Source organism: Pimephales promelas, chromosome 16 (genome assembly GCF_988280905.1).
Source record: "Pimephales promelas chromosome 16, fPimPro1.hap1.1, whole genome shotgun sequence".
NCBI lineage: Eukaryota > Metazoa > Chordata > Actinopteri > Cypriniformes > Leuciscidae > Pimephales > Pimephales promelas.
Window position 1 is genome coordinate 34,252,374 of NC_142784.1, and position 26,254 is coordinate 34,278,627.

General features: G+C 38.7%; 2 protein-coding genes across 6 annotated transcripts; one reads left to right on the top strand and one right to left on the bottom strand.

Moving 5' to 3' along the window:
- Positions 1-199: 199 nt before the first annotated feature.
- On the bottom strand, positions 200-8,362 carry gmfg (glia maturation factor, gamma). 2 transcript variants are annotated; one of them, XM_089121570.1, is made up of 8 exons: positions 8,287-8,362; positions 4,594-4,690; positions 4,056-4,152; positions 3,919-3,968; positions 3,779-3,828; positions 1,573-1,655; positions 1,372-1,445; positions 200-493 (listed from the first exon to the last, which is right to left on the bottom strand). In XM_089121570.1, exons 2-8 carry the CDS (start codon positions 4,678-4,680, stop codon positions 422-424), a joined length of 513 nt encoding a protein of 170 aa, XP_088977696.1. In that variant the 5' UTR covers positions 4,681-4,690; positions 8,287-8,362; the 3' UTR covers positions 200-421. The 2 variants fall into 2 exon arrangements, with proteins under 2 accessions (XP_088977696.1, XP_039540882.2); XM_039684948.2 differs by lacking the exon at positions 8,287-8,362 and having other exon boundaries at positions 4,594-4,824.
- Positions 7,484-24,615, top strand: samd4b (sterile alpha motif domain containing 4B). 4 transcript variants are annotated; one of them, XM_039684942.2, is made up of 13 exons: positions 7,484-7,734; positions 11,117-11,574; positions 13,377-13,835; positions 16,057-16,293; positions 16,400-16,509; positions 16,640-16,726; positions 16,807-17,077; positions 18,035-18,120; positions 18,272-18,384; positions 19,545-19,752; positions 19,831-19,957; positions 21,086-21,169; positions 23,389-24,615. In XM_039684942.2, the coding sequence occupies exons 2-13, from the start codon at positions 11,379-11,381 to the stop codon at positions 23,415-23,417; spliced, it is 2,007 nt and encodes a 668-aa protein (XP_039540876.2). In that variant the 5' UTR covers positions 7,484-7,734; positions 11,117-11,378; the 3' UTR covers positions 23,418-24,615. The 4 variants fall into 4 exon arrangements, with proteins under 4 accessions (XP_039540876.2, XP_039540878.2, XP_039540877.2 ...); XM_039684944.2 differs by having other exon boundaries at positions 7,484-7,678; XM_039684943.2 differs by lacking the exon at positions 7,484-7,734 and adding an exon at positions 7,741-7,875.
- The last annotated feature ends 1,639 nt before the right edge of the window (positions 24,616-26,254 follow it).

A 26,254-nucleotide genomic window follows, 5' to 3' on the forward strand; every position in this document is an offset into this window, starting at 1 on the left:
AGATAATGTGATTCTCTACACCTGAACTTTACTTCATACGTACATCTACTATACTATTATGGTAAATGTTATATATAAATAGCTAATTTTTTCACACATTTTTGGAAATTACCACCTCAAAATCAGTCATTTTGATCGCATAAAATCACACAAAAAAATCGTGAAATCCTGGAGGGACTGTAAAAACACAGAGACTTGATTGATCAAACATGATTTATCTTCTGAATAATATATATTCATTAAAATGCTTTAGGCCACTGTGAACATGGTTCACACAGACTTACAGACATAATGTCTGACATGAGACATTTGAGAAAATGACATGAAAAAGAATTATGATAAAGTTTTTTGTTCTGTTTTTTAAACACAATAACAGTTTTGATCGTTGATTTCTGCATGATTTCATGATTACGGTTGCTATTTAGCGAAAAAATGACAATTTCTCCTTCAGCCATTCTTCGGTCAGGTCGTCCGGATTACGAACCTCGAAAATCTGCAGACAGAAAAGATTTATTGCTATTATGAATTTGTTTCAACAAATCAATCAGACAAGTGTGCAAAAAATGCTTTTATTCATAATAATTGTAATTTTGTTAAGTAATAGTTTATTAACATAACTTTAGGTGTCTAATATAGCATGCATTCATATAGAACTCAACTTATGGGTTAATTTTTTTCTAGGGCTGTGCAAAAGTTAATTGCGATTAATCGCATCCAAAATAAAAGTCTGTGTTTACATAATATATTTGTGTGTGCTGTATATAATTATTTTGTATATATAAATACCTATGCATGCATGTATATATTTAAGAATTATTTGCGCTTAAATTCTGTATATATTTATAAATACATAATCTATATTATATAAATATAAATATTTTATATATGAATAACACATTTTCTTAAATATATACATGCATGTGTGTGTATTTATATATACAAAATAATTATATACAGCACACACAAATATATTATGTAAACACAGACTTTTATTTTGGATGCGATTAATTGCAATTAATTTTTGCACAGCCCTATTTTTTTCATAATTTTCAAATGTGTCTCATACAGTCCGAAGAAAGCTAGAGATTCTGTTTCATCATTGCTTATTTAACGCATAACAATACAGAAACTTGAAAAAATTATAATTTAGCGCAAAATTTCATATATTTCAGTAATTCAACTTAAAAGGTGAAACTAATATATTATATAGACTCATTACATGCAAAGTGAGATATTTCAAGCCTTTATTTGTTATAATTTTGATTATTATTATTAGTATTGCGCAATATTTTTCGATTTTCAGCTTGAATTAATGACTAATCAAGTTCAAAAAGCATGAGGTATATTAAGTATGAATACTTAACACTTTACCTTCGTGAGATCTGCGGACTGAACCAGCCTGTTCTTGCTGCCCGCGTACATCATCTGCTGCTCGGGTTTACAGCCTGTGAGAGTTAACATCTCCGTAAGACATTCAGCAGCGACTCCAGTGGAAATCATGAGCAGAATGTGAAGCACATGCACTGTTATACCGAGAGTCTCCAGCTAACAGAGATCTTTACTAATACTCACCCACAGGACTGGAGAAGATAAAGCAGAGCGGATACGACACGCGCCCGTCGCCGTGGGTCAGTTTATAACTGTACACAATATACGTGTGCCGAGTTAAAGAAAGCACTCACACTGAACACATCAGGGTTATCTCACAGCAAGATATTTAACATTTTGTCTTTTTAAATGGGGAAAAATCTAAGTTAACCTCAGTAAGTTATGGAGTGCCTCAAGGCTCAGTGTTAGGCCCTCTGCTGTTTTCAATATATAGCTGTCATTTGGTAATATAATAAGAAAACGAAATAAGAATTAGTTTTGACTGTTATGCTAATGATACTTAGCATATATTTCATCACAACTAAAAGAAATCTCTAAATTATCCAAGTGTGTTAAAGATATAAAATATTGGATGACCTGTAATTTTCTTCTATTAAATTCAGATTTAGACCGAAAACCTGTACACAGAGTCTCTTAGAATATAATATGTATTATAATACAATAGTAATAATAGAATATAATAGAATAATAGAATATAATATGTATAATATAAATGTATTTATAAGGATCTGATAACTTCATCCTCTACAGTTATATTAGACAGCAACTTTTCTTTTGAAAATCATATTTCATATGTTACAAAAATAGCCTTCTTCCACCTTAGAAACATTGCTAAGCTACAGAACATGCTATGTGTTTCTGAAGCAGAAAAGTTGGTTCATGCATTCATGACCTCTAGACTGGATTACTGTATGCATTACTAGCTGGCTGTCCGGCATTCTCAATAAACAAGCTTTTGCTAACGCTAACGTTTCTGAACATTACTTTTTTAAATAGACTTTGAAAGAGCTTTGCCAGCATTTAAACCAAGGTTCTGAGAACCGAGTTCCTGTTGGATATTCTCACAATCAGGTTTATGTTTATGACAATGTCAAGATTCATCCGGCTCAAATGCTGAAAGAATGGTTGTGAGGAGCAAGAATCATTTTCACACATGAATCGGCTCCTCTGAGTCCAGATCTTAAATTCACTGAAAGTCTTTAGGATGTGCTGGAGGAGACTTTACAGAGCGCTGGACTCTTAATACAAGATCTTGACCAAAAGCTGATGCCCTAAAAGTAAATGTTGTGATGTTATGAGCCTACAACAATCTGAGCTTTGTCATCCATGGCCATTATGAACTTCCTGCATTCTGTCGTTCTATTGCGCATGCGCGACATTAACTTCTCCTTTGCGACTTTCTACTGTAAACGTCTTTAACGGGAGAACAGCTGATTTTCCGTAGTCGTTACGTGACGGTTAATATAATGGTTTAGGTTGGATTTGTTATCGTTTCTGTATATCATTAAATGCCAAAATCAACCCTTCTCTTACTTTTTAAAATCACTTTCTTTTTTGTATTGTCTGATATATGATTAAATTATCCACTATGCCTTCCTCGTTACTGTTGCGCTTAGTGATTTTTGCGCTCTTTAGCTACGGCAGTTAACAGTTTACTTCCGGCTGCCGTTGTCGTTTGCTTAATGGACGACGGCGGACGGTAACGACGGTTGCCTCCGCCGAAGTCCATTAATTAATACCTTACAATGAACAACTCGTCGGGCATTAACCCGCTTATACCCTGGACTGGTCACTTGCCACATTTTTAAAACATTATTAGTTTATATTTGAATTAGTTTTAAATCGAAATCGATTTTTTTTTTATAAACAATAGCTCGGTTTCCCTGGTTACGCCTGACGGATTATCTAGCGCTCAGCTCGGAGATCCCTCAAGCTAACTTACGAGCCAGACAGCTAACGTTACGGTATTTTTTCCCCTGTAACTTAGGCTTGTCTAGCTATGGGCGTACACTTTCGTTTTTTAACCTATAATTAAAAAACACTGGTAGGCATAGTATAACGGTCTAACGAGGTTTGTTAATTTCAAACAGTAAACCGTTTCACCAGAACTCCTTTCCTAGTTGTCCTCTATCACTTTTAACTGGAAAACTCTTCACCCAGACCATGGAAAAAGGTTGTTTAAGAAATTAAAAGCATCCACCACTCCATCAATTGGGTTAGAAGAACTGTAGCCAAACACATAACATGCTAGAAACATAATAATCACTGCAACAATGATCCAATCATAGACTCGTAACGTAAGCATTTGCCTATTTAAATCCAAAAAGTGGCCTTTTTTTGGCTGGGTGATGTATGGTTTTAGTTAACTACAAGATCCCGGTAAGGATATCGTGGCTGACGCTCTGGAAGTTCTTCTCTGAGTTCATCCAGAGAGATATTCTGAAACACACACACACACAGAAGAGAGGTAAACAGAGCGACGACCTTTAACCTCGTGACCCTCAGAGCATCACAAACACACACACTGACCTCATACTCTTCCTGCAGGATGACCAGCTGTTTCTCCATATCGATCTTCACTAAAGAAAACATGCTTTAAATGAGTAAAAGAGCTCCGGTGTGAGAAGAGGTGCTTTTATTCACACACACTGGTTTGTGAAACTCACTCAGAATGGCTGCGTTGCTCGTCTCCTTGCGAAAGCGAAACTTCTTGAGCTTCTCCTGCAGACTGGCGTCCACCTCGCACACGACTAAAGAACTCGACTGATGAAACATGAACCATGTATTCATAACTCCAATGATTACAATCACTCTAAGAACATTTTGCTAACAACCCACATTAATTTATGAAAATTTTATATCTAGAATGTTCTCTGAATGCTTCAAACATCCAGTTTTCCAACTTTCCATTTAGTCATTTTGCACACATTTTTGGGAATGTTACTTTTGAATGGTTCCGAAACATTGTTCACAACAAAGTTAGAAAGTTCCCTTTTAGCTGGGTTAACGCCAGTATAACTGCACTTGTGTAAGAGATTGAGGACAGGAAGTGTTGTTTTCTGCTGTAATTCGTTGCTTCCTCTTCAAACAAAATGATCATATATCATAAAGCGACTCTAAAGCTGCAGCTCACGATACTTTGAGACTCAAACACATTATTGATCATATTGGATCAGACAGAAGCATTGATGAGACCCGTCTTACCATCCTGCAGCTCTGCGGTTCCTCTTTGGGCTCTTGTGACAGGATGCTGAACACGCTTTCTGGGGGATTTGACGTCAAACTCACCATCTAATGGTGTCTTGAAGAATGACAGAGTATTTGCAACTGAATTGCTAAGACGATATTCACATATGTGGTTATTTATTTCAGATTTTTTACAGACAACAAAATGTTGAGCTGAAATGATTGTTGTGTGGTTGGTTGTCAAACAGTCACTGCAGTTCCAGCCCCTCCAGCAGAGGGCAGCACTGATCACCAGCACTGTACCAGCACTCCATAGTAATGCTCAACTATATTAGAAATATTTGTTATAATGTTGATGATTATGGCTTACACAGCTAATGAAAACCACAAAAAAATCAAAATTAGAATATTGTGTAAAGGTTTTCAGATTATGTAAGCCATCATCAACATTATAACAAATAAAGGCTTGAAATATCTCACTTTGCATTTATGAGTCTATATAATTTATTAGTTTCATGATATTCTAATTTTTTTAGTTTGAGGTGTTTTTTATCCAGTCTGTCTGATTTAACCCTCTCCTAGCTGATTTTACTCTCATCTGGCTGATTTTTACCCCTTCTTTCTTATTTAACCCTCTCCCTGGCTGATTTTACTCTTGTCTGGCTGATTTTACATTCGTCTGGGTGATTTTATCATCGTCTGGTTTATTTTACTCTCGTCTGGTTGATGTTAGTCTCGTCTGGCTTATTTTACTCTAGTCTGGCTGATTTTAGTCTCGTCTGGCGGATTTTACGTTCGTCTGGCTGATTTTAGTCTCGTCTGGCTGATTTTATGTTCGTCTGGCTGATTTTATGTTCGTCTGGCGGATTTTACGTTCGTCTGGCTGATTTTACGTTCGTCTGGCTGATTTTACATTCGTCTGGCTGATTCTAGTCTCGTCTGGTTGATTTTACGTTCGTCTGGCTGATTTTACGTTCGTCTGGTGGATTTTACGTTCGTCTGGCTGATTTTATGTTCGTCTGGCTGATTTTACATTCGTCTGGCTGATTTTACGTTCGTCTGGCTGATTTTACATCCGTCTGGCTGATTCTAGTCTCGTCTGGTTGATTTTACGTTCGTCTGGCTGATTTTAGGTTCGTCTGGCTGATTTTAGTCTCGTCTGGCTGATTTTACGTTCGTCTGGCTGATTTTACCATCGTCTGGCTGATTTTACGTTCGTCTGGCTGATTCTAGTCTCGTCTGGTTGATTTTACGTTCGTCTGGCTGATTTTAGGTTCGTCTGGCTGATTTTAGTCTCGTCTGGCTGATTTTACGTTCGTCTGGCTGATTTTACCATCGTCTGGCTGATTTTACGTTCGTCTGGCTGATTCTAGTCTCGTCTGGTTGATTTTACATTCGTCTGGCTGATTTTACGTTCGTCTGGCTGATTTTAGTCTCGTCTGGCTGATTTTACGTTCGTCTGGCTGATTTTACCATCGTCTGGCTGATTTTACGTTCGTCTGGCTGATTCTAGTCTCGTCTAGTTGATTTTACATTCGTCTGGCTGATTTTACGTTCGTCTGGCTGATTTTAGTCTCGTCTGGCTGATTTTACGTTCGTCTGGCTGATTTTACCATTGTCCGGCTGATTTTACGTTTGTCTGGCTGATTTTACGTTCGTCTGGCTGATTTTTACCCTTATCTGACTGATTATTTTACCATGCTCTTTCTGATTTTACCCGCATCTGATTGATTTTACATTGGTCTGTCTTATTTTTATCCATTCTAGAATATTGTGAAAAGGTTTTAATATAAGCCATAATCATCAAAATTCTAACAAATAAAGGCTTGAAATATCTCACTTTGCATGTAATGAGTCTATATAATATATTAGCTTCATGAAATTCTAATTTTTAAAGGAGGATTATTAGGAACACTATACCAATACTGTGTTCGACCCCCTTTCGCCTTCAGAACTGCCTTAATTCTTGTGGCATTGATTCAACAAGCATTCTTTAGAAATGTTGGCCCATATTGATGTGTGTGTGTGAGAGAGAGAGAGAGAGAGAGAGAAGACAAGACAAGTACATCACCCATTGGACAAACACCATTAAAAACCAACACAAACTGGAATGTTATTCGGCACTAAATCGAGAGTACACCGTTGCGAACTACCTGAGCACAGTGAGTGATGTGAGACTCAGGAAAACCCTGACGATGTACAGACTCAGCGAGCACAGCCTGGCCATCGAGACGGGCCGGCGCAGACAGACCTGGCTCTCCCGTGAGGACAGACTCTGCCCGCACTGCACCCTGGGAGTGACGGAGACCGAGCTGCACTTCCTCACAGAATGCCCAAAATATGAACACATTAGAGACCACTATTACCCCAAAATTAATCATATATTTCCCCAATTTAACACCTGTAATCCGACCCAAAAACTTTGTTTCATTCTTGGCGAAGAAGCCAAATGCTCAAATATAGCTGCAAAATTTGTAGCATCCTGCCACATCCTGAGGGACGACCAGAAACCAGCAAACATACACTAAACACACACTCTCTCACAGCCTAAGACCTACACACATGTATATAATGTTCAATATTGTTCTTTTTATGTATATATATACATATATATATATATATATATATATATATATATATGATTTCTAAATCCATTTTATTTTATTTATTAATCTGTTCATTTTATTATTATTGTTTTATGATATCAGTTTTAATATTTTGTGTACTAAATGTTCCAAATCATTTTCTATGTTGTTTTGACGCTTTGGCAATACAAAATGTATTTTTTGTCATGCCAATAAAGCTTTCTGAATTGAATTGAATTGAATTGAATTGAGAGAGAGAGCTCCAGTGTGTGTGTGTGTGTGTGTGTGTGTGAGAGAGAGAGAGAGAGAGAGAGAGAGAGAGAGCTCCAGTCTGTCTGTGTGTGTGTGTGTGTGTGTGTGTGAGAGAGAGAGAGAGAGAGAGAGAGAGAGAGAGAGAGAGAGAGAGAGAGAGAGAGAGAGAGAGAGAGAGAGAGAGAGAGAGAGAGAGTGAGCGCGCGCTGGTTCGGTCTGTCGTTCGGTAACGTTACAGCGGCTCCGGTGATCTTCTTCAGGGCCGGGTGTGTGTTTCTCTTTCACCGGAGTGTTTGCACGCATATTTCGCGCGTGTTGCTCAGTAAGTGTGTGTGTATGTGTGTTAGTGCGGTGTGATTAATCTGTGTGTATGAGTGTGTTAGCTCTGGGTTTGAGTTGGTAGTGTGTGTTGGCGATGCTTCCCCTTATGAACTCTGTGTTACCGAGTGTAATGAAGAATCAGGTGTGTTATTGTTACACGGTGTGTTCGGGTGTTTATGTGTGTGAGTGTTCAGTCAGACTGGTGTTAGCATTAGCTTTAGCATCAGGCCTGTTAGCCGCGCTTCAGTGCTCAGTGTTTATTTCATTTCGGCTGTGATTAAGCATTTACAAAGATAGATGTTAACCGCTGTTGCATTTTTAATCATTCCGATCACTACACGTGTGTTTGTTTTATTTACTATGACTTTAATAGCGATGTATGTGTGTGATTGAAAGCTAACAGCGGCTATCGATACACCGCCTCACATCGATATAATTCACATTCAGATTTCATATTTAACTGGTTTTATCCGCTGTCCTGATGACTTTAGCATAACATGAAAGATCTGACTGCGTTTGTCCCTTTTCCGACATGATGATGCACTGATTTTACCTCGTTGATCTGCATTTACACCTCATCTGTTATTTTACTGATTATACGCCCATCTGACAGAGTTATCTCCTCCTGACTGTTACTCTTGATCATGTGTGTGATTATACACCCTCACCTGTCTGAATGTGCCCCTCTTCTCACTCTATTTACTCTTTTATTCTCTTCTCTTTAATATATATACCCTGTTTTTACACCCCATGTCCCTGAAATTACCATTCTTCCACTGTATTCATTTACTGAATTCTTTTTATTTACCCTGATATTACACATCATATTTGTGATTTTTACTCTCTTTTGTCTTATGACTGTGTTTAGGCCTACTCGTTTCGTATTAAATTTACACTGATTTTAACCTAATCTATGTGATTTACCCTCGTCTGGCTGATTTTACTTTCGTCTGACTGATTTTACCCGTGTCTGGCAATATTTTACCGTCTGTCTGTCTGAATTAATCCTCTCCTGGCTGATTTTTATCCAGTATGTCTGATTTAGCCCCTCGTCTGGCTGATTTTACGTTTTTTTTTTTCTGCCTGATTTTATGGCCCTCTGGCTGATTTTACGTTTCGTCTGGCTGATTTTGTGTTTCTCTGACTGATTTTTACCCATATCTGATTGATTATTTTACCATACTCTCTCTGATTTTACCCGCGTGTGACAGATTTTACGTTGGTCTGGCTGATTTTTACCCTCCTCTCTCTTATTCTTATTTGTACCCCTTCTTTCTGATTTAACCATCTCCTGGCTGATTTTATGTTTGTCTGGCTGATTTTAAGTTTGTCTGACTGATTTTATTCTCCTCTATTTGTTTTTCCCCCTCATCTATGTGATTTACCCTCGTCTGGCTGATTTTGCCCTCGTCTGGCTGATTTTACTCTCGTCTGGCTGATTTTACTCTCGTCTGGCTGATTTTGCCCTCGTCTGGCTAATTTTACTCTCGTCTGGGTGATTTTACTCTCGTCTGGCTGGTTTTGCCCTCGTCTGGCTGATTTTACTCTCGTCTGGCTGATTTTGCCATCGTCTGGCTGAATTTACACTTGTCTGGGTGATTTTACTCTCGTCTGGCTGATTTTCCATTCGTCTGGCTGATTTTACGTTTGTCTGGCTGATTTTACGTTTTTCTGGCTGATTTTACCATCATCTGGCTTATTTTCCACTTGTCTGAGTGATTTTACTCTCGTCTGGCTGATTTTACATTCGTCTGGCTGATTTTAAATTTGTCTTGCTGATTTTACGTTTTTCTGGCTGATTTTACCATCGTCTGGCTTATTTTACTCTCGTCTGGCTGATTTTACGTTCCTCTGGCTGATTTTTACCCTTATCTGACTGATTATTTTACCCGCGGCTGATTTTTACTCTTTCTGTCTGATTTTACCCTCTCCTGACTGATTTTATGTTCATCTGGCTGATTTTACTCCCTTCTGGCTGATTTTAAGTTTGTCTGACAGATTTTATCCTCCTCTATTTGTTTTTTTCCTCTCATCTATTTGATTTTACTTTCGTCTGCTGATTTTATGTTCGTCTGGCTGATTTTACCATTGTCTTGCTTATTTACTCTCGTCTGGCTGATTTTACTCTTGTTTGGCTAATTTTCCCCTCCCCTATTTGTTTTCCCCCTCATCTATATGATTTCCCCCCTCATCTGTCTGATTTCCCGTTCGTCTGGCTAATTTCACGTTCGTCTGGCTAATTTCCCATTCGTCTGGCTGATTATGCCTTCGTCTGGCTGATTTTACTTTCATCTGGCTGATATTACGTTCGTCTGGCTGATTTTACTTTCATCTGGCTGATATTGTGTTCGTCTGGCTGATTTTACGTTTGTCTGGCTGATTTTACTCATGTCTGGCTGATTTTACCCTCCCCTATTTGTTTTTTTCCTCATCTGTCTGATTTTGCCCTCGTCTGGCTGATTTCCCGTTCGTCTGGCTGATTTTACGTTTGTCTGGCTGATTTTACGTTTGTCTGGCTGATTCTAGTCTCATATGGTTGATTTTATGTTCGTCTGGCTAATTTTACCATCGTCTGGCTGATTTCCCGTTCGTCTGGCTGATTTTACATTCGTCTAGCTGATTTTACATTCGTCTGGCTGATTTTACGTTTGTCTGGCTGATTCTAGTCTCATATGGTTGATTTTACGTTCGTCTGGCTAATTTTACGTTCGTCTGGCTGATTTTCCCCCCTGCCTGACTGATTTTCCCCTGTACTCTGTGCTGGATGTGAGTAGTTGAGTAGCGTGTGGGTCCAGATCCGCTGTGGGGATGGATGTAATCCTCCGCTGAGAGTTGCTGTGGTCTGCAGTACGGTGGGAATCTGATTATGTGTTAGCTCTGTTATAATCTGAGACAGAAAGAGAGATGCACGAGTCTCAGACGGGAACCGCCTCAGGTTTGGTTGGGTTTCAGTCAGGGATGCACGATATAGCGGTATCGTCCAACAAATGTTCATTTGCAAAGTTATCTTTATTGGGCCGATATATAAATACCAATAAATAATGGATTATTTCCTTCAGCTGAGACGTGATGGTTTTGAATTGCCTGAAATATGATTGGAATTACTTCAAAAAGGGAAATGCAGTTCAGTGCAACAAACAGGGACTATAGGATGCATGAACATTATAATTGTGTTTGGGTCATGGCTTTTAATGGTTAGATAGTTGTTTTTGTAATCGGGCTCTAAAAATTATAAAAATAATTTAATTTAGATTTATCGACCAATTTATCGGTAATCGGCTTTCAAATATAAAGAATTATCGGCATCGGCCAAAATGTACAAGTCGGTGCATCCCTAGTTTCAGTGTGCTTTATTTTTTAACACGCGTGTTTTGTGTCTGCAGCTGCCGGCATCCGTGTACGTGAAGTGAAGATGCGCTAGACGCGTCTACGTTTCCTCACGGATCCTTCCCACCTGTGAGCTTTGACCTCTGACCCCCAGCGCCTGACCCCTGCCTCGGTGGCGTCCGCTGTGCTCCAGAACCATGTGAGGGGTTTCCAATGCATCTCTGAGTGGACTGGAGCACTTGCTTGTAACCCCGCCCCATTTTATATAGACCCCGCCCCCTCCCCTAAGCCCCGCCCCTGATTCTCAAGAAGCTCGCCATGATGTTCCGGGACCAAGTGGGGATTTTGACAGACTGGTTTAAGAGCTGGAACGAGTGTGAACAGACGGTGGCGCTGTTGTCGTTGTTGAAGCGTGTTTCTCGGACACAGGCCCGGTTTCTGCACATCTGTCTGGACCACTGGCTGGCCGACTGCACAGAGATACACATACTAGAGGCAGAAGCCAACAATGCAGGTAAAACCATCATAATCCGCACCGAAGGACTGGAGCTTGGTCTTCAGACAAGTGTATTAATTTTAAAGGGATAGCCTAGTTCATCAAAATAGAATTAATTTACTGTGCATCCACATGCTGCTCTTTTATAAGTGTCATAACAGTTGTGATGATGATCACCTGTCACTGATTTTTCAGGATTCTTTGATGAATAGAAAGTTCTCCTTTATATATATATAGCGCTTTTTACACCACAGTAAATCTTCTGTAACATTATGAATATTTTTGCTGTCACTTTTGATTAATTTAATGCTTTCTTGCTGAATAAAAGTAATAATTTCTTTCTTTTTTTTACTTGCACTGCCATTCAAAAGTTTGGGGTATCATGGATTTTACAAAAATAAGAAGCAAAGATAATAACCACAAATGTTTCTTGAGCATCAGATCATGATATTAGAGTGATTTCTGAAGGATCATGTGACACTGAAGATTGGAGTAATGATGCTTTGATCACAGGAATAAATTACACTTTACTGTAAAGCAGCTGTTTTCTATGTGAGAATAGAGTTAAGTGTCATTTATTGACTGATGAGAGAGAGAGAGAGGCGGAGATCTTAGTTTTATTGTGCGGGTCTGTTGCTTTTATTTCGAACTGTTCTAAACTTAACCGTTCACCCGAACATTACTCGCTCATCTCACTATTTTAATTTGACTAGGTTGTGTTCTTCATTTAAAAAGATAAGTACAGATAAATACAGTAAAGAGGAAAATACAGTAAAAAACAGTGAAATATTAGTATAATGTAAAATGGCTGTTTTCTATGTGAATTATATAATTTCACAATTTTTACTGTGTTTTTGCCTTGGTGAGAACAGAGACGACTTTTCAAAAACAAAACATTTTTTTAAATTATTTACAAACTTTTTTTAAAAAAAATCTTGTTTTAAAGAAAGAACCTAGTCAAAAGAAACAATGAAATGAGTAATATTTAAAAATAAAAGCATGAAATATGAAAACCTTTTCACAATATTGTAATTTTGAATTTGGTGTTTTCATAAGCTGTAAGCCATAATCATCAACATTATAACAAATAAAGGCTTGAAATCTCACTTTTCATGTAATGAGTCTATATAATATATTAATTTCACCTTTTAAGTTGAATTACTGAAATAAATTAACTTTTGCACGATATTCAAATGTTTCTGAGTTTCACTTGTAGGTGTGCGTAAAATTGGTGAGAATTCATTCTTTTATTTTTATTGTTTTGTTACATCTATCTTATTTTTATTTGTTTAATTATTTTAAAATTAATAGTGTACATATTTGGTTAAAATCGATTCCCTATTTTCGTTTTCGAAGCTTTTGTTGGTCGGTCCGATCGATTTGTGCAACCGCTTTTCAAACGTAAAGTGACACGCCCTAATCTCCACCCATCTCTCTCTCTCTGTGTAGTCATTGTCAGTCGGTACATTATATTCTCACATAGAAAACAGCTGTTTTACATTGTAATAATTACATTATTTTAGGTTTTTATTTAGCCTTGGTGAGCAGAAGAGCCTTTTTTTGTAGAGACAATATTTTACAAATTTAAATTATTCCAAACTTTTTAAAGAAAGAAAAGATTTTTGTTGTAAAAAAGTTATTAATTTAGTTTATTTATATATATAGCCGCTTTAGAGTAAACCGTGATGTCATCGTCCAGCTCAGTTCTTGAATAACAGTGTCAGTGCAGGCAGATCAAATAGTTAATAAGTGAGTAATGTTTGCATGAACGGTGTCTTATGTTTTGAACAGTTATAAATAAACCTACGCTCTCTCTGTAGCCATCGTGAGCCAGTGGCAGCAGGAGCCGAAGGAGAAGGCCGTGTCCCTCCTGCTGTCCCATCTCCCCCTGCTTCAGCCACGCAACAGCGAAGCCAAGTGCGAGTACATGAACCTCCTGCAGAAGGTGCTGAGCCACACCATCGAGAGCAGCCTGTTCGTGGAGGAGAGCCGGCAGCTGCTGTCCTACGCCCTCATCCACCCCGCCACCACGCTCGACGACCGCAACTCCCTGGCCATGTGGCTCAATCACCTGGAGGAGCACCTGTCGAGCCGGCCACCCCCGCCCGGCCCGTACCACCACGCTCGGCAGGGCTCCGACGAGTGGCCCTGTTCGGCCGAGTCCCTGGAGCCGGCGTACTCCTGGCAGGAGAAGCTGCCGTCCTGTAGCTCGCCGGCCGGCCAGAACGGGCACATGCCTTTCCCCGGCACGGGGGGCGTCACCTCGCCCGTCAACACAGGTAACCAGTGCCTTCCCGTCTGCTCTGAGATGGGCATAGGGAAGGGGTGAAGTTGGCCAAGTTTGTGCTGACTAGTCTCTAAAAAACACAAATTTCGGGGTGTTTTAACCCAAGTTCTGGGTCAATATAGGACCGAACGCATGCTGGGTTAATTTTACCCAGCAAATTGGGTTATTTATTTAACCCAGCGCACTGGCTTGATTTTATTTTTACAATAGTACTAGCTTTTTAAAATATTTTTACTTCATCGCCCGTCAACACAGGTGACACAGCTTGTGCCTTAAAGGGTTAGTTCACCCAAAAATGAAAATTCTGTCAGTATTTACTCGCCCTCATGTCGTTCCAACCCCGTAAGACCTTCGTTCATCTTCGCAACACAAATTAAGATATTTAAGATATTACGATCGCTCCTGCATACTAGTCCATAGGCTTCTTGCTGGCATCGAAAAGTCATTAAAGACATCGTTAAAATAGTCCAAGTGACTACAGTGGATCAATCTTAACTTTATCAAACGACGAGAACACAAAAACAACAAAAATAACGACTTTATTTCAACTATTGGTTTATTTCTCCCTCTGCGCGAGTCAGGTTACTAGTTTAATAGCGTAAGCTTCTGTTATTGTACGTCACACGCATCACACACATGACCAGCGTCGGCCAATAGTGAGCCTACGTGTGACGTAGCTTTACGCAATCACACTACGTTAACTGACTACAGGCCCATGGAGAAGGAAGTGAATAGTTGAAATAAAGTCGTTATTTTTGTTAGTTTTGGTGCACAAAAAGTGTTCTCGTCGTTTGATAAAGTTAAGATTGAGCCCCTGTAGTCACTTGGACTATTTTAACGATGTCTTTAATGACTTTTCGATGCCAGCAAGAAGCCTATGGAGTGATCTTAATATCTTAAATATCTTAATTTGTGTTGCGAAGATGAACGAAGGTCTTACGGGGTTGAACAACATGAGGGCGAGGAAATAAATACTGACAGAATTTTCATTTTTGGGTCAACTAACCCTTTAAAGGGGGCTTCGGATGCCCATTTTCCACAAGTTGGTGTGATTCTTTCGGGTCTTCCTGTAAAGTAAAGTTCGTTACATACTTTGGGTAAAATTCCTCAATGGTTGTGTAAAACAAGACTCTGGGTAAGCAGGAAAGGCAGACGTCGCACATACACGCGCATGAAATTAGTGTGTTCAGGTTCACTGCAATTTTAAAGCCTAATAATGAAGACTTTTGACTTTTTACATTTTCCTGGCATTCAGATTCCACAGTTTAACTAATGATATGATGCGATGCATATTTGTCCGGTTTACATAAATGAAATGATTACATTTATAGAATAGTACTAAAAAACTGAATGTGTATTAAATACTCAAAAACCTGGTCTGCATATTTATAATCCAATCAATTTATTTAAGAAACTAATTAAATCTTACTCGTCTTATTTCTAGCCGTGTTTAAAACGTGTATATAGTGATTAATCGCATCCAAAACGATGAATCACATCCAACATAGAAGTTCTTTACATAATATATATATATATATATATAAATACACACATATGCATGCTTATATTTAAGAAATATTTGCTTATGCTGTGTATATATATATATATACATAATTTATATTTATATATATTAATTATACATATTTTAAACTTAAATTTATATATATATAATGTATAAATCTATATTAGGGCTGTGCAAAAATTAATTGCGATTAATCGCATCCAAAATAAAAGTCTGTGTTTACATAATATATTTGTGTGTGCTGTGTATAATTATTTTGTATATATAAATACAAACACATGCATGTATATATTTAAGAAAATGTGTTATTCATATATAAAATATTTATATTTATATAATATAGATTATGTATTTATATATATATATATAGAATTTAAGCGCAAATAATTCTTGAATATATACATGCATGCATAGGTATTTATATATACAAAATAATTATATACAGCACACACAAATATATTATGTAAACACAGACTTTTATTTTGGATGCGATTAATCGCAATTAATTTTTGCACAGCCCTAATATATATATATACATATATGTAAAAATAATTATACACAGTGCACACATATATTATTTTAACACAAACTCTTATTTTGGATGCAATTAATCGCGATTAATCGTTGCCCATCTCTAAATATATGCCCCATTATCTGTCGCTCACTAATTTTGAATCTAATCGCTCCACAGGACTGCCTGGTCAGGTGCACCCAAACCCACTGAAGCCCTCGATGTCACTCACACCTGCCAATCAGCCAGCCTGCAGCTCTGATTGGCTGAGCCAGGAGGAGGCGTGTCAGGGCGTGTCCGGGGCAGAACACGCCCCCCTGTCGCCCCAGAGCAGCGTCGCCTCGTCGGGCAGCGAGCAGACGGAGGATCAGAGCAACGCGCGCAACACGTTTCAGGAGGACGGCAGTGGAATGAAAGGTGACCAGGCTGAGCTCACACACACACACACACACACACACACACATCTTATTTCACCGCATGAGAAATGTCATCTCACTGGCTTTGTGTGCTGTCCCTCCTCCAGACGTGCCGGCCTGGCTGAAGAGTCTTCGTCTGCATAAATACGCGACGCTGTTTTCTCAGATGACGTACGAAGAGATGATGATTCTCACAGAGAAACACCTGGAGTCGCAGGTGAGCTCCGCCCACATCAACACCTGAGCAGCTAAGCCCCGCCCACCACACGTTCACAATGTGAACTTCTGAAAGTGGATCGGTGTATGCCACGTTTGCTGTGCCCTTCATCAGACTCTGTTTCTTTCAGAACGTGACGAAGGGAGCGCGACACAAGATCGCTCTGAGCATACAGAAGCTTCGAGAGCGGCAGAGCGTCCTGAAGTCTCTTGAGAAGGTGAGCGATTCAGCAAGATCTGGACCTGCGCTCCGTCACGTTCTCGTCGTGCTCATCATTGAACGTGTTGTTGATTTCAGGATATTCTGGAAGGCGGGAACGTCCGGAATGCTTTGCAAGAGCTTCAGCAGATCATCATCACGCCAATCAAAGTCTATGCCCCGCCCACTGCGGCCCAGAAGGAGGTGGAGCCTGGAGTTACACCTGTCGATAAAGCAGCCAATCCCGGCGAAGAGAAGGAGCCCGAGGGCTTCCAGACCCACAATCCTCCAGCGTGTGATGGAGAGTCCTCGACCGCGCCCATCTCTGACGGAGACATCGCCGGGCAGTTCACGCGTGTGATGGGGAAAGGTACAAACACACACACACTTCAGGTTCACTGCGCTCAAAAAAATTGCATTTTATATATCCATATTATATATGCAAATTACATTCTAGACTTATTGTTTTCACAAGTAACATTCATACTGATTAAAAGGAATATATATATATTATGTTATTATATATTATTACATATTTTATTATATATTTATATTATATATTTTATATATATATATATATTATATTATATATTTTATATAGATTTATTATTATATATTATTATTATTATTATTTTTTTCTTCCAAAATATACATAATATATATAATTATTTATTTATTTCAAGGTTTAATCTGAATGATTTTTAAATCCACAATAACCAGATTTATATATTAGTGATTTAAACTTAATCTAGACATTATTTAAACTTGTTTATATTTTATTGTTTTCACAATTAACAAATTCATGCAGATTATAAGTAATTTGAGGAAATTTTATATATATATATATATATATATATATATATAAATGATGCAAATACTTTATTTATTTATTTACTTAATTTATACTTAATTATAAACTGTGCCATGTTGCAATTTATTATTTTTTGTAATGTTTTTATTTGAAACATGTTTTTAAAATGCGTCTTTATTTTTATTTGTTTGTTCTTGTAATTTAATTCTTCTTTTCTTCTTTCGTTTTTTTTTTCTGCAAATAAACACACATTATTGAGTTTTTTCAACATGTTATGATGAAAAAAAACAGTGTTATCTAAAACTCTTAAAACATTTCTGTTAATTAGAATAAAGCTGAATATAAATAAAATATAAATATTAGTTGAAAGTCTTGGAATTTAATTTTACAGTGTGTGTACCAACCCTGTGTTCAGCATATTATGATGATTGTTAATGTGTTATCTGATTAATCAGTATTAATATTGAGCATGGTGAGATCTGACTGGGATTGTGTTGTGTGTGTGTGTGTGTTCAGTGTGTACGCAGTTGTTGGTGTCGAGACCGGATGAGGAGAACATCAGCTGTTACCTGCAGCTCATAGAGAAATGTCTTACACACGAGGTGAGTGTCAGTACTATATTAAACTACTATAATGTATAATAATGCAATGGGGGAATATTTGTGGGTGCTGATAACGCTAAATGTCTGACGTGAGGGTCTCGTTACACCCCTAGTGTGTTCTGTCGATCAGTAACGAGGCTGTGTTTGTCAGGCGTTCACAGAGACGCAGAAGAAGCGGCTGCTATCGTGGAAACAGCAGGTGCTGAAGTTGCTCCGCCTCTTCCCGCGGAAAACCATGATGGACAGCGGCGTGTACCGGAGAGGGTGCGTGTGCTGCGGTCCGCTTGCGTCTCTCTCAGCGCTGTGCGCTTAATCGCGCGCCATGTGTGGCAAAGGCTGTGATTATGTTATGCGCAGTTTGTCAGTGCATGAATTGAATTTGGAGTAAAAGCTTGTCCTTAAAGGAGTAGTTCACTTTTAAAAAAAACTTTTGCTGATAATTTACTCACCCCCATGTCATCCGAGATGTCCACGTCTTTCTTTCTTCAGTCGAAAAGAAATGAAGGTTTTTGATGAAAACATTCCAGGATTTTCTCCATATAATGGACTTCAATGGGGACCAAACGGTTCAAGGTCCGAAAGCTGCAAACTGTTCAAAGGGCTTTAAACGACACCAGACGGTGAATAAGGGTCTTATCAAGCGAAACGATCGCTCATTTAAAAAATAAATACAAAAGTTTAAGTTTTATATGCACAAATGCTCGCCTTGCTCTGTTCTGTGATGCGCGATCATGACTCGTATTCAAACTCGTTCATCAAAATGAACGAATCTTTTCCCCGAGTCATTTTGTTCGTTGAATGAACCAAATGACACGAAAAAAGATTTGTTCATTTTGATGTCACGAAAACATCGAACGAGTCACGAACGAGCATCACAAAACAGAGCAAGGTGAGCATTTGAGCTTATAAAACTTAAACTTTTGTTATTTATTTATTAAATGAGCGATCGTTTCACTAGATAAGACCCTTATTCATCGTCTGGAGTCGTTTAAAGCCCTTTGAAGCTGCACTGAAACTCTCATTTGGGCCTTGAACCGTTTGGTTCCCATTGAAGTCCATTATATGGAGAAAATCCTGGAATGTTTTCATTAAAAACCTTCATTTCTTTTCAACTGAAGAAAGAAAGACATGGACATCTTGGATGACATGGGGGCGAGTAAATTATCAGCAAAAGTGTTTTTTTAAAAGTGAACTACTCCTTTAAGGACAAGAGGTTCACAAATGCTCCTCATGTTTGGAAAGATGTTTTTCAAATGCACGTTATAAGCGACTCAAACTCAGACGGAGAGCCGTGCTTCACTGACAAGCTGCACATAACAAACAATCACAGCCTTTGCGGTTTCAACATCGCGATTAATCGTGCAGCGCTAGTCTCTCTGCCGCGCGGCGCTGCTGCTCACGATGAATCCCGTGTGTTTGCGCAGGTGGCCGGCGTACGGATCGAACTCTCTGCCCACAGCTGGATCTGTGAGCGCAGGATTGGGCAGACGTGGGCAGAGGCCCTTCCCGATGCCCGCGCGAGGAGCCCCGCCTCCCGGACGCATGGGCCTGATGACTGCCGGCGGTCTGACCGGAGCGTCACCGCGACACTCGCTCGCTAACCCCGCGGCCGTCAGCGCACAGGGCCGACAGGTCAGTCACACACCACAGCGAAGCCTGAGACTCAGGCCTGTACACACTAATACGGTTCTCTGTGATGGTGTGTTTCAGAACCTGTGGTTCGGGAATCCTGGAGGCAGTAACAGCATGCCGAGCCAGAGCAGGAGTTCTGTGCAGAGGACACACTCTCTCCCCGTTCACACGTCTCCACAGACCATGCTTCTGTTCCAACAGCAAGGTACTCTCACACACACACACACACACACACACACACACACCTGATCTCTGGACGATACTCAGACCTTCAGCCTTCTGAAGACCAAAGCACACTGAACGGATAATAATTGCCTGATTTATTTATTATTTATATGCAGGTGAACTTCTCGCAAATAATTTAACAAAAATTTCCCAAAACTTGTGTACACGCATCAATACATAATTTATATTAATATGTATTTGTCATTAAATCATTCATTCATTCATTCAGGAGATTTGTTCCAAAAAACGCTGATTCATCCAGAAATGAAAAAGTCTTTATGAGTGAGTCATTGAATCATTCACTCAGGAGATTCGTTCAAAAACGCTGATTCATCCAGTAATGAAAAGGTCTTTATGAGTGAGTCACTGAATCATTCACTCAGGAGATTCGTTCAAAAACGCTGATTCATCCAGTAATGAAAAGGTCTTTATGAGTGAGTCACTGAATCATTCAGTCTGGAGATTCGTTCAAAAACGCTGATTCATACAGTAATGAAAAATTCTTTATGAGTGAGTCATTGAATCATTCAGTCTGGAGATTCGTTCAAAAACGCTGATTCGTCCAGAAATGAAACGAGTAAAGTCTTTGAGTAAATAATTGAATCCTCAATTCAGGAGATTCGTTAAAAAAACGCTGATTCATCCAGTAATGAAAAAGTCTTTGAGTGAGTCATTGAATCATTCATTCAGGAGATTCGTTCAAAAAACGCTGATTCATCCAGTAATGAAACGAGTGAAGTCTTTTAGTGAATCATTGAATCATTCATTCAGGAGATTTGTTCAAAAATGCTGATTCGTCCAGTAATGAAACGAGTGAAGTCTTTGAGTGAATCATTGAATCATTTTCTCAGGAGATTCGTTCAAAAACGCTGATTCACCCAGTAATGAAAAGGTCTTTATGAGTGAGTCATTGAATCATTGACTCAGGAGATTCGTTCAAAAACGCTGATTCGTCCAGTAATGAAACGAGCGAAGTCTCGAGGGAAGTCTAAAATGCTGCATAACTCCACTCCACCTCATTGATTCCTGCACATGTTCTCTGTGTTCGCTGTTGTTGCTGCATGGTTTGATCTCCACTGAATACCATGCTCTTGTTTATTGTTCCCAGAATGCCAAGTTCCGGGGACCGATCTGGAGATTAACCCCACGCTGGAGTCTCTGTGCCTCAGCATGACAGAGCATGCCTTAGGAGGTACGGCCAATCACAGCGCAGCACCATCACACATCATCCAATCACAGCTTTGAACTGGCCTTAATAAGTCTTGATGTTATCAGGCTCTACTAGAACAGGTTTTCCTGCTTAAATGTTAATTATTATTGTCATATTCTCCATATTCTCCATTCAAGATTACATGAACTTACAGTCCCTTAAATCATCTTTGATCACCAAAATGACACATTTAAAAGTTTTTTCCTTAAAAAAATTCTTCATGCCTTAAAATATCTTGAATGTAACCCGACACCCTCGCCTCATTTAGTATGCGCGGTTCTATGAATATGCAAATGAGCTCTGCTCACTCACTCAGAGATCCACTGGTTGACGATCACACGTTGATCTGATTGGTTACATGGTCGTTTCTGACGTCAGAAACGCCAGCGATTTCAAAGCATGTCTTTGGTTCAGGAGGAAATACTCAGCAATGCCGTCCACTTATGAACTTACACATGGTGTGTGTTAAAGCGGATTAAAAACACCACATAGACATATAAACAACATTAAACGCTGGATGTTCTCTTGATTTGAACACAATAATGATGTGCACCGATAAATTATTTAGAATAAACACTGCAATATCCATTAAAAATCAGTTCATTTTTGATCTCATGCAGCCTTTAACACGGGTTTATCTCTCTCTCTCTCAATGAGTGAGTCATTGAATCATTCTCTCAGGAGATTTGTTAAAAAAAAAACGTTGATTCATCCAGTAATGAAAAGGTCTTTATGAGTGAGTCATTGAATCATTCTCTCAGGAGATTTGTTCAAAAAAACGCTGATTCATCCAGTAATGAAGAAGTCTTTATGAGTGAGTCATTGAATCATTAATTTAGGAGATTCGTTCAAAAAATGCTGATTCATCCAGTAATGAAACGAGTGAAGTCTTTGAGTGAATCGTTGAATCATTCTCTCAGGAGATTCGTTCAAAAACGCTGATTCATCCAGTAATGAAACGAGTGAAGTCTTTGCGTGAATCATTGAATCATTCTCTCAGGAGATTCGTTCAAAAACGCAGATTCATCCAGTAATGAAACGAGTGAAGTCTTTGCGTGAATCATTGAATCATTCTCTCAGGATATTCGTTCAAAAACGCTGATTCATCCAGTAATGAAAAGGTCTTTATGAGTGAGTCATTAAATCATTCACTCAGGAGATTCGTTCAAAAACGCTGATTCGTTCAGTAATGAAACGAGTGAAGTCTTTGAGTGAATCATTGAATCATTCTCTCAGGAGATTCGTTCAAAAACGCTGATTCGTCCAGTAATGAAACGAGTGAAGTCTTTGCGTGAATCATTGAATCATTCTCTCAGGAGATTTGTTCAAAAACGCTGATTCATCCAGTAATGAAAAGGTCTTTATGAGTGAGTCATTAAATCATTCACTCAGGAGATTCGTTCAAAAACGCTGATTCGTCCAGTAATGAAACGAGTGAAGTCTTTGCGTGAATCATTGAATCATTCTCTCAGGAGATTTGTTCAAAAATGCTGATTCATCCAGTAATGAAAGGTCTTTATGAGTGAGTCATTAAATCATTCACTCAGGAGATTCGTTCAAAAACGCTGATTCGTCCAGTAATGAAACGAGTGAAGTCTTTGCGTGAATCATTGAATCATTCTCTCAGGAGATTCGTTCAAAAACGCTGATTCATCCAGTAATGAAAAGGTCTTTATGAGTGAGTCATTAAATCATTCACTCAGGAGATTCGTTCAAAAACGCTGATTCGTCCAGTAATGAAACGAGTGAAGTCTTTGAGTGAATCATTGAATCATTCTCTCAGGAGATTCGTTCAAAAACGCTGATTCATCCAGTAATGAAAAGGTCTTTATGAGTGAGTCATTAAATCATTCACTCAGGAGATTCGTTCAAAAACGCTGATTCGTCCAGTAATGAAACGAGTGAAGTCTTTGAGTGAATCATTTTCTCAGGAGATTTCAAAGCGCGTCTTTGGTTCAGGAGGAAATACTCAGCAATGCCGTCCACTTATGAACGTACACATGGTGTGTGTTAAAGCGTATTAAAAACACCACATAGACATATAAACAACATTAAACGCTGGATGTTCTCTTGATTTGAACACAATAATGATGTGCACCGATAAATTATTTAGAATAAACACTGCAATATCCATTAAAAATCAGTTCATTTTTGATCTCATGCAGCCTTTAACACGGATTTATGTCTCTCTCTCTCTGCAGACGGGATGGACAGAACGTCGACGATATGAGCATCAAGCCAATGGAAGGGCTGAACGTTGACTTCTCCTCCTGCTCCTTCTTCTTCTTGTTCACCGAGTCGTTCGGCCGGTGCTCCAGTAGCCCAGCACACACACTCAAACAACACGAGTCACTACAGATCACACACAAACTAACTGTGCATATGTTCTCTAATATTTTTCTACTTTATTGTACTTAACTAAGTTTATTATAAAGGAAATACAGAAGAACTATTATATTACGGAAGGGAGAGCAGGAAGGCGAGCGATCTGATTGGCTGGACGAGGAACGGTGCTTTTTAAAAGGGCTTCGGGCCTGAGCCGGCCGTTCATCTAGACGTCGTTTACATTCTGTGTCCATTGGCCTGCATGAACTCTGACCTCCACGGCGAACTTCCTCCTGCGTTCGAGTTCGTGTCGATCTCATTCCCGTGTGTTTATCCGTTACGATGCGTTCTTATTCCTGTCCGAGGTACGAGAGGTTTCTCAGCACTTATACGCCAGATGTTTACTACAGCCGCTGAGTTTTGTAAATACGCCGGTATAGGAAAATCACAATATGAACCGAGAGACTTTATGATCTAAATGATTTTTATACGCAGTGCTATGAAGCGAAGACGCGAGCGAGAGGGGGATCGTGGGAGCCGTCGCTTTAAGAGATCGAGCTGTGCTCGTCATGCCCCGCCCCCCTCTGTGACTGACAGGGACGTCCACCAATGACAGACTCCGCCTCGTACCGACTGATGCAAAACCCATTTCATCTTGATTTCCTCCTCGCCACGAGAGGCCGCTTCAGAGATTCGACCAATCGCGATGGTGCTTCTAACCGGCAGATTTCTGTTGATTCATTTGTGGTGTGTTTCTCTTTTGAATGGTACCGTCTGTGAAAACCCCATTCAGCCTTATGGAGCATCAGAGCGGTGTGTGTGTGTGTGTGTGTGTGTTTCTGCTCTCGGTGTCTGTTTTATACGTCTCTCAGCTGCTCTATATCTAGTAAAACTGTACTGACTGAAAACACGCTTGTTTGTTTCATTTCTGTAATGATTCGGCCTGTCGCGTCACTGCCGTGTGTTTGTAGCGCCGAATCGGAAGAAACCGGCCAAGAGCGCACGCGGCCGGGTCACGGCACCACAAAATCGACATTTAATATTTTTCACAAAGAAAATCAAGAAAGTTTCAGCTATATATATATATATATATATATATATATTATTATATATATTATATATATATATATTATTATATATATTATATATATATATATATTATATATATATATAATATATATATATATATATATATATATATATGAAGAGTTCAGATGCAAAAGCCTCTAAGTGCCATTTTAAATTTTCTTCTAAAATGATAATTTTTATCAAGCTTGTATTTTTAAGTTCAGTAATTTCACTTAAATGACAATGAAGATTACCTATTAATTGTCATTTAAGTGAAATTACTGAACTTAAATATACACGCTTGATAAAAATGGTCATTCTAGAACAAAATTTCAAATGGCACTTTGAGGCTTTTGCATCTGAACTCTTCATATATATATATATATATATATATATATATATATTAGTATACATTACAAATACAATAAATATTTTTCACAAAGTAGATGTTATAATATATATTGATATAAATATATACTTTATAAAATATATATACTTTGTGAAAAACATCTTGTATTAATATATTGTAAAGATATTTCTTGCATTTTTTATATGAAAAAATATATATATTAGAAATATGAACTTTCACACACACACACACACACATATATATATATATATGAAATAAGAAATTATATTAATATATTATGAAATATATGTAAAATTTAATGTTTCTAGTATAATTTCTTATTTAATATATATATATTTGCAAGAAATATATTTACAGTATATTTAATACAATATTCATTTTACAGTGTGTGTGTATATATATATATATTATATATATATATATATTATTAAAATTATTTCTTTCATTTTATTTATATCTATAAAAAAACATAGCATTCTCATGACATTTAAGCACATTTCCCAAATACAGTAAGGCCAAAAGAATTATACAACTAAAGTACAATTAATATACGGCACTGTTTTAATTTCTGCGGATTTAAATTTTTATAGTTGTCATTAGTGTTCTCGTCGCGTGTGTGTTGTTTCTGTGGGAACCGTGACCCAGCCGTGTGTCCTTGCGTTCGAAACAGGAAGTGTGTGTGTCGTCGTGTTCATCTGTCTGAGTTCACTCAGGATCTCATCACACTATGCAAGTGCTTGGATATCTCCGTGTTCATCAGAATGTGGATGAGAAGCGTGTGTTTCCTGATGGAGACCGAACCCATGAAGGAGTCCGCCGTCTCGTGTGTGTGTGTGTGTCGTGAACAGCCTGGTGCTGCTCATCCTTCAGCTCTCGGTCGTGATCAGCTGTGTTCAGTCATGCGGGTCGAACGGGGTCAGGAACCCTGAGGGGAACGCTGGAAACCTGGAGAAGCTTTAATGGAGGGAATCATTCCAAAGATGTGGGACTGTCCTCTGCTTTACCTGTGTGTGTGTGTGTGTGTGTGTCTGAGAGAGAGAGAGTGTGTGTGTCAGGGAGAGAGAGAGAGAGAGTGTGTGTGTGTGTGTCTGCGAGAGAGAGTGTGTGTGTGTCAGGGAGAGAGAGAGAGAGAGAGAGAGAGAGAGAGAGTGTGTGTGTGTGTCTGCGAGAGAGAGTGTGTGTGTGTCAGGGAGAGAGAGAGAGAGAGAGAGTGTGTGTTTGAGAGAGAGAGAGAGAGTGTGTGTGTGTGTGTGTGTGTCTGAGAGAGAGAGAGAGAGAGAGAGAGTGAGTGTGTGTGTGTGAGA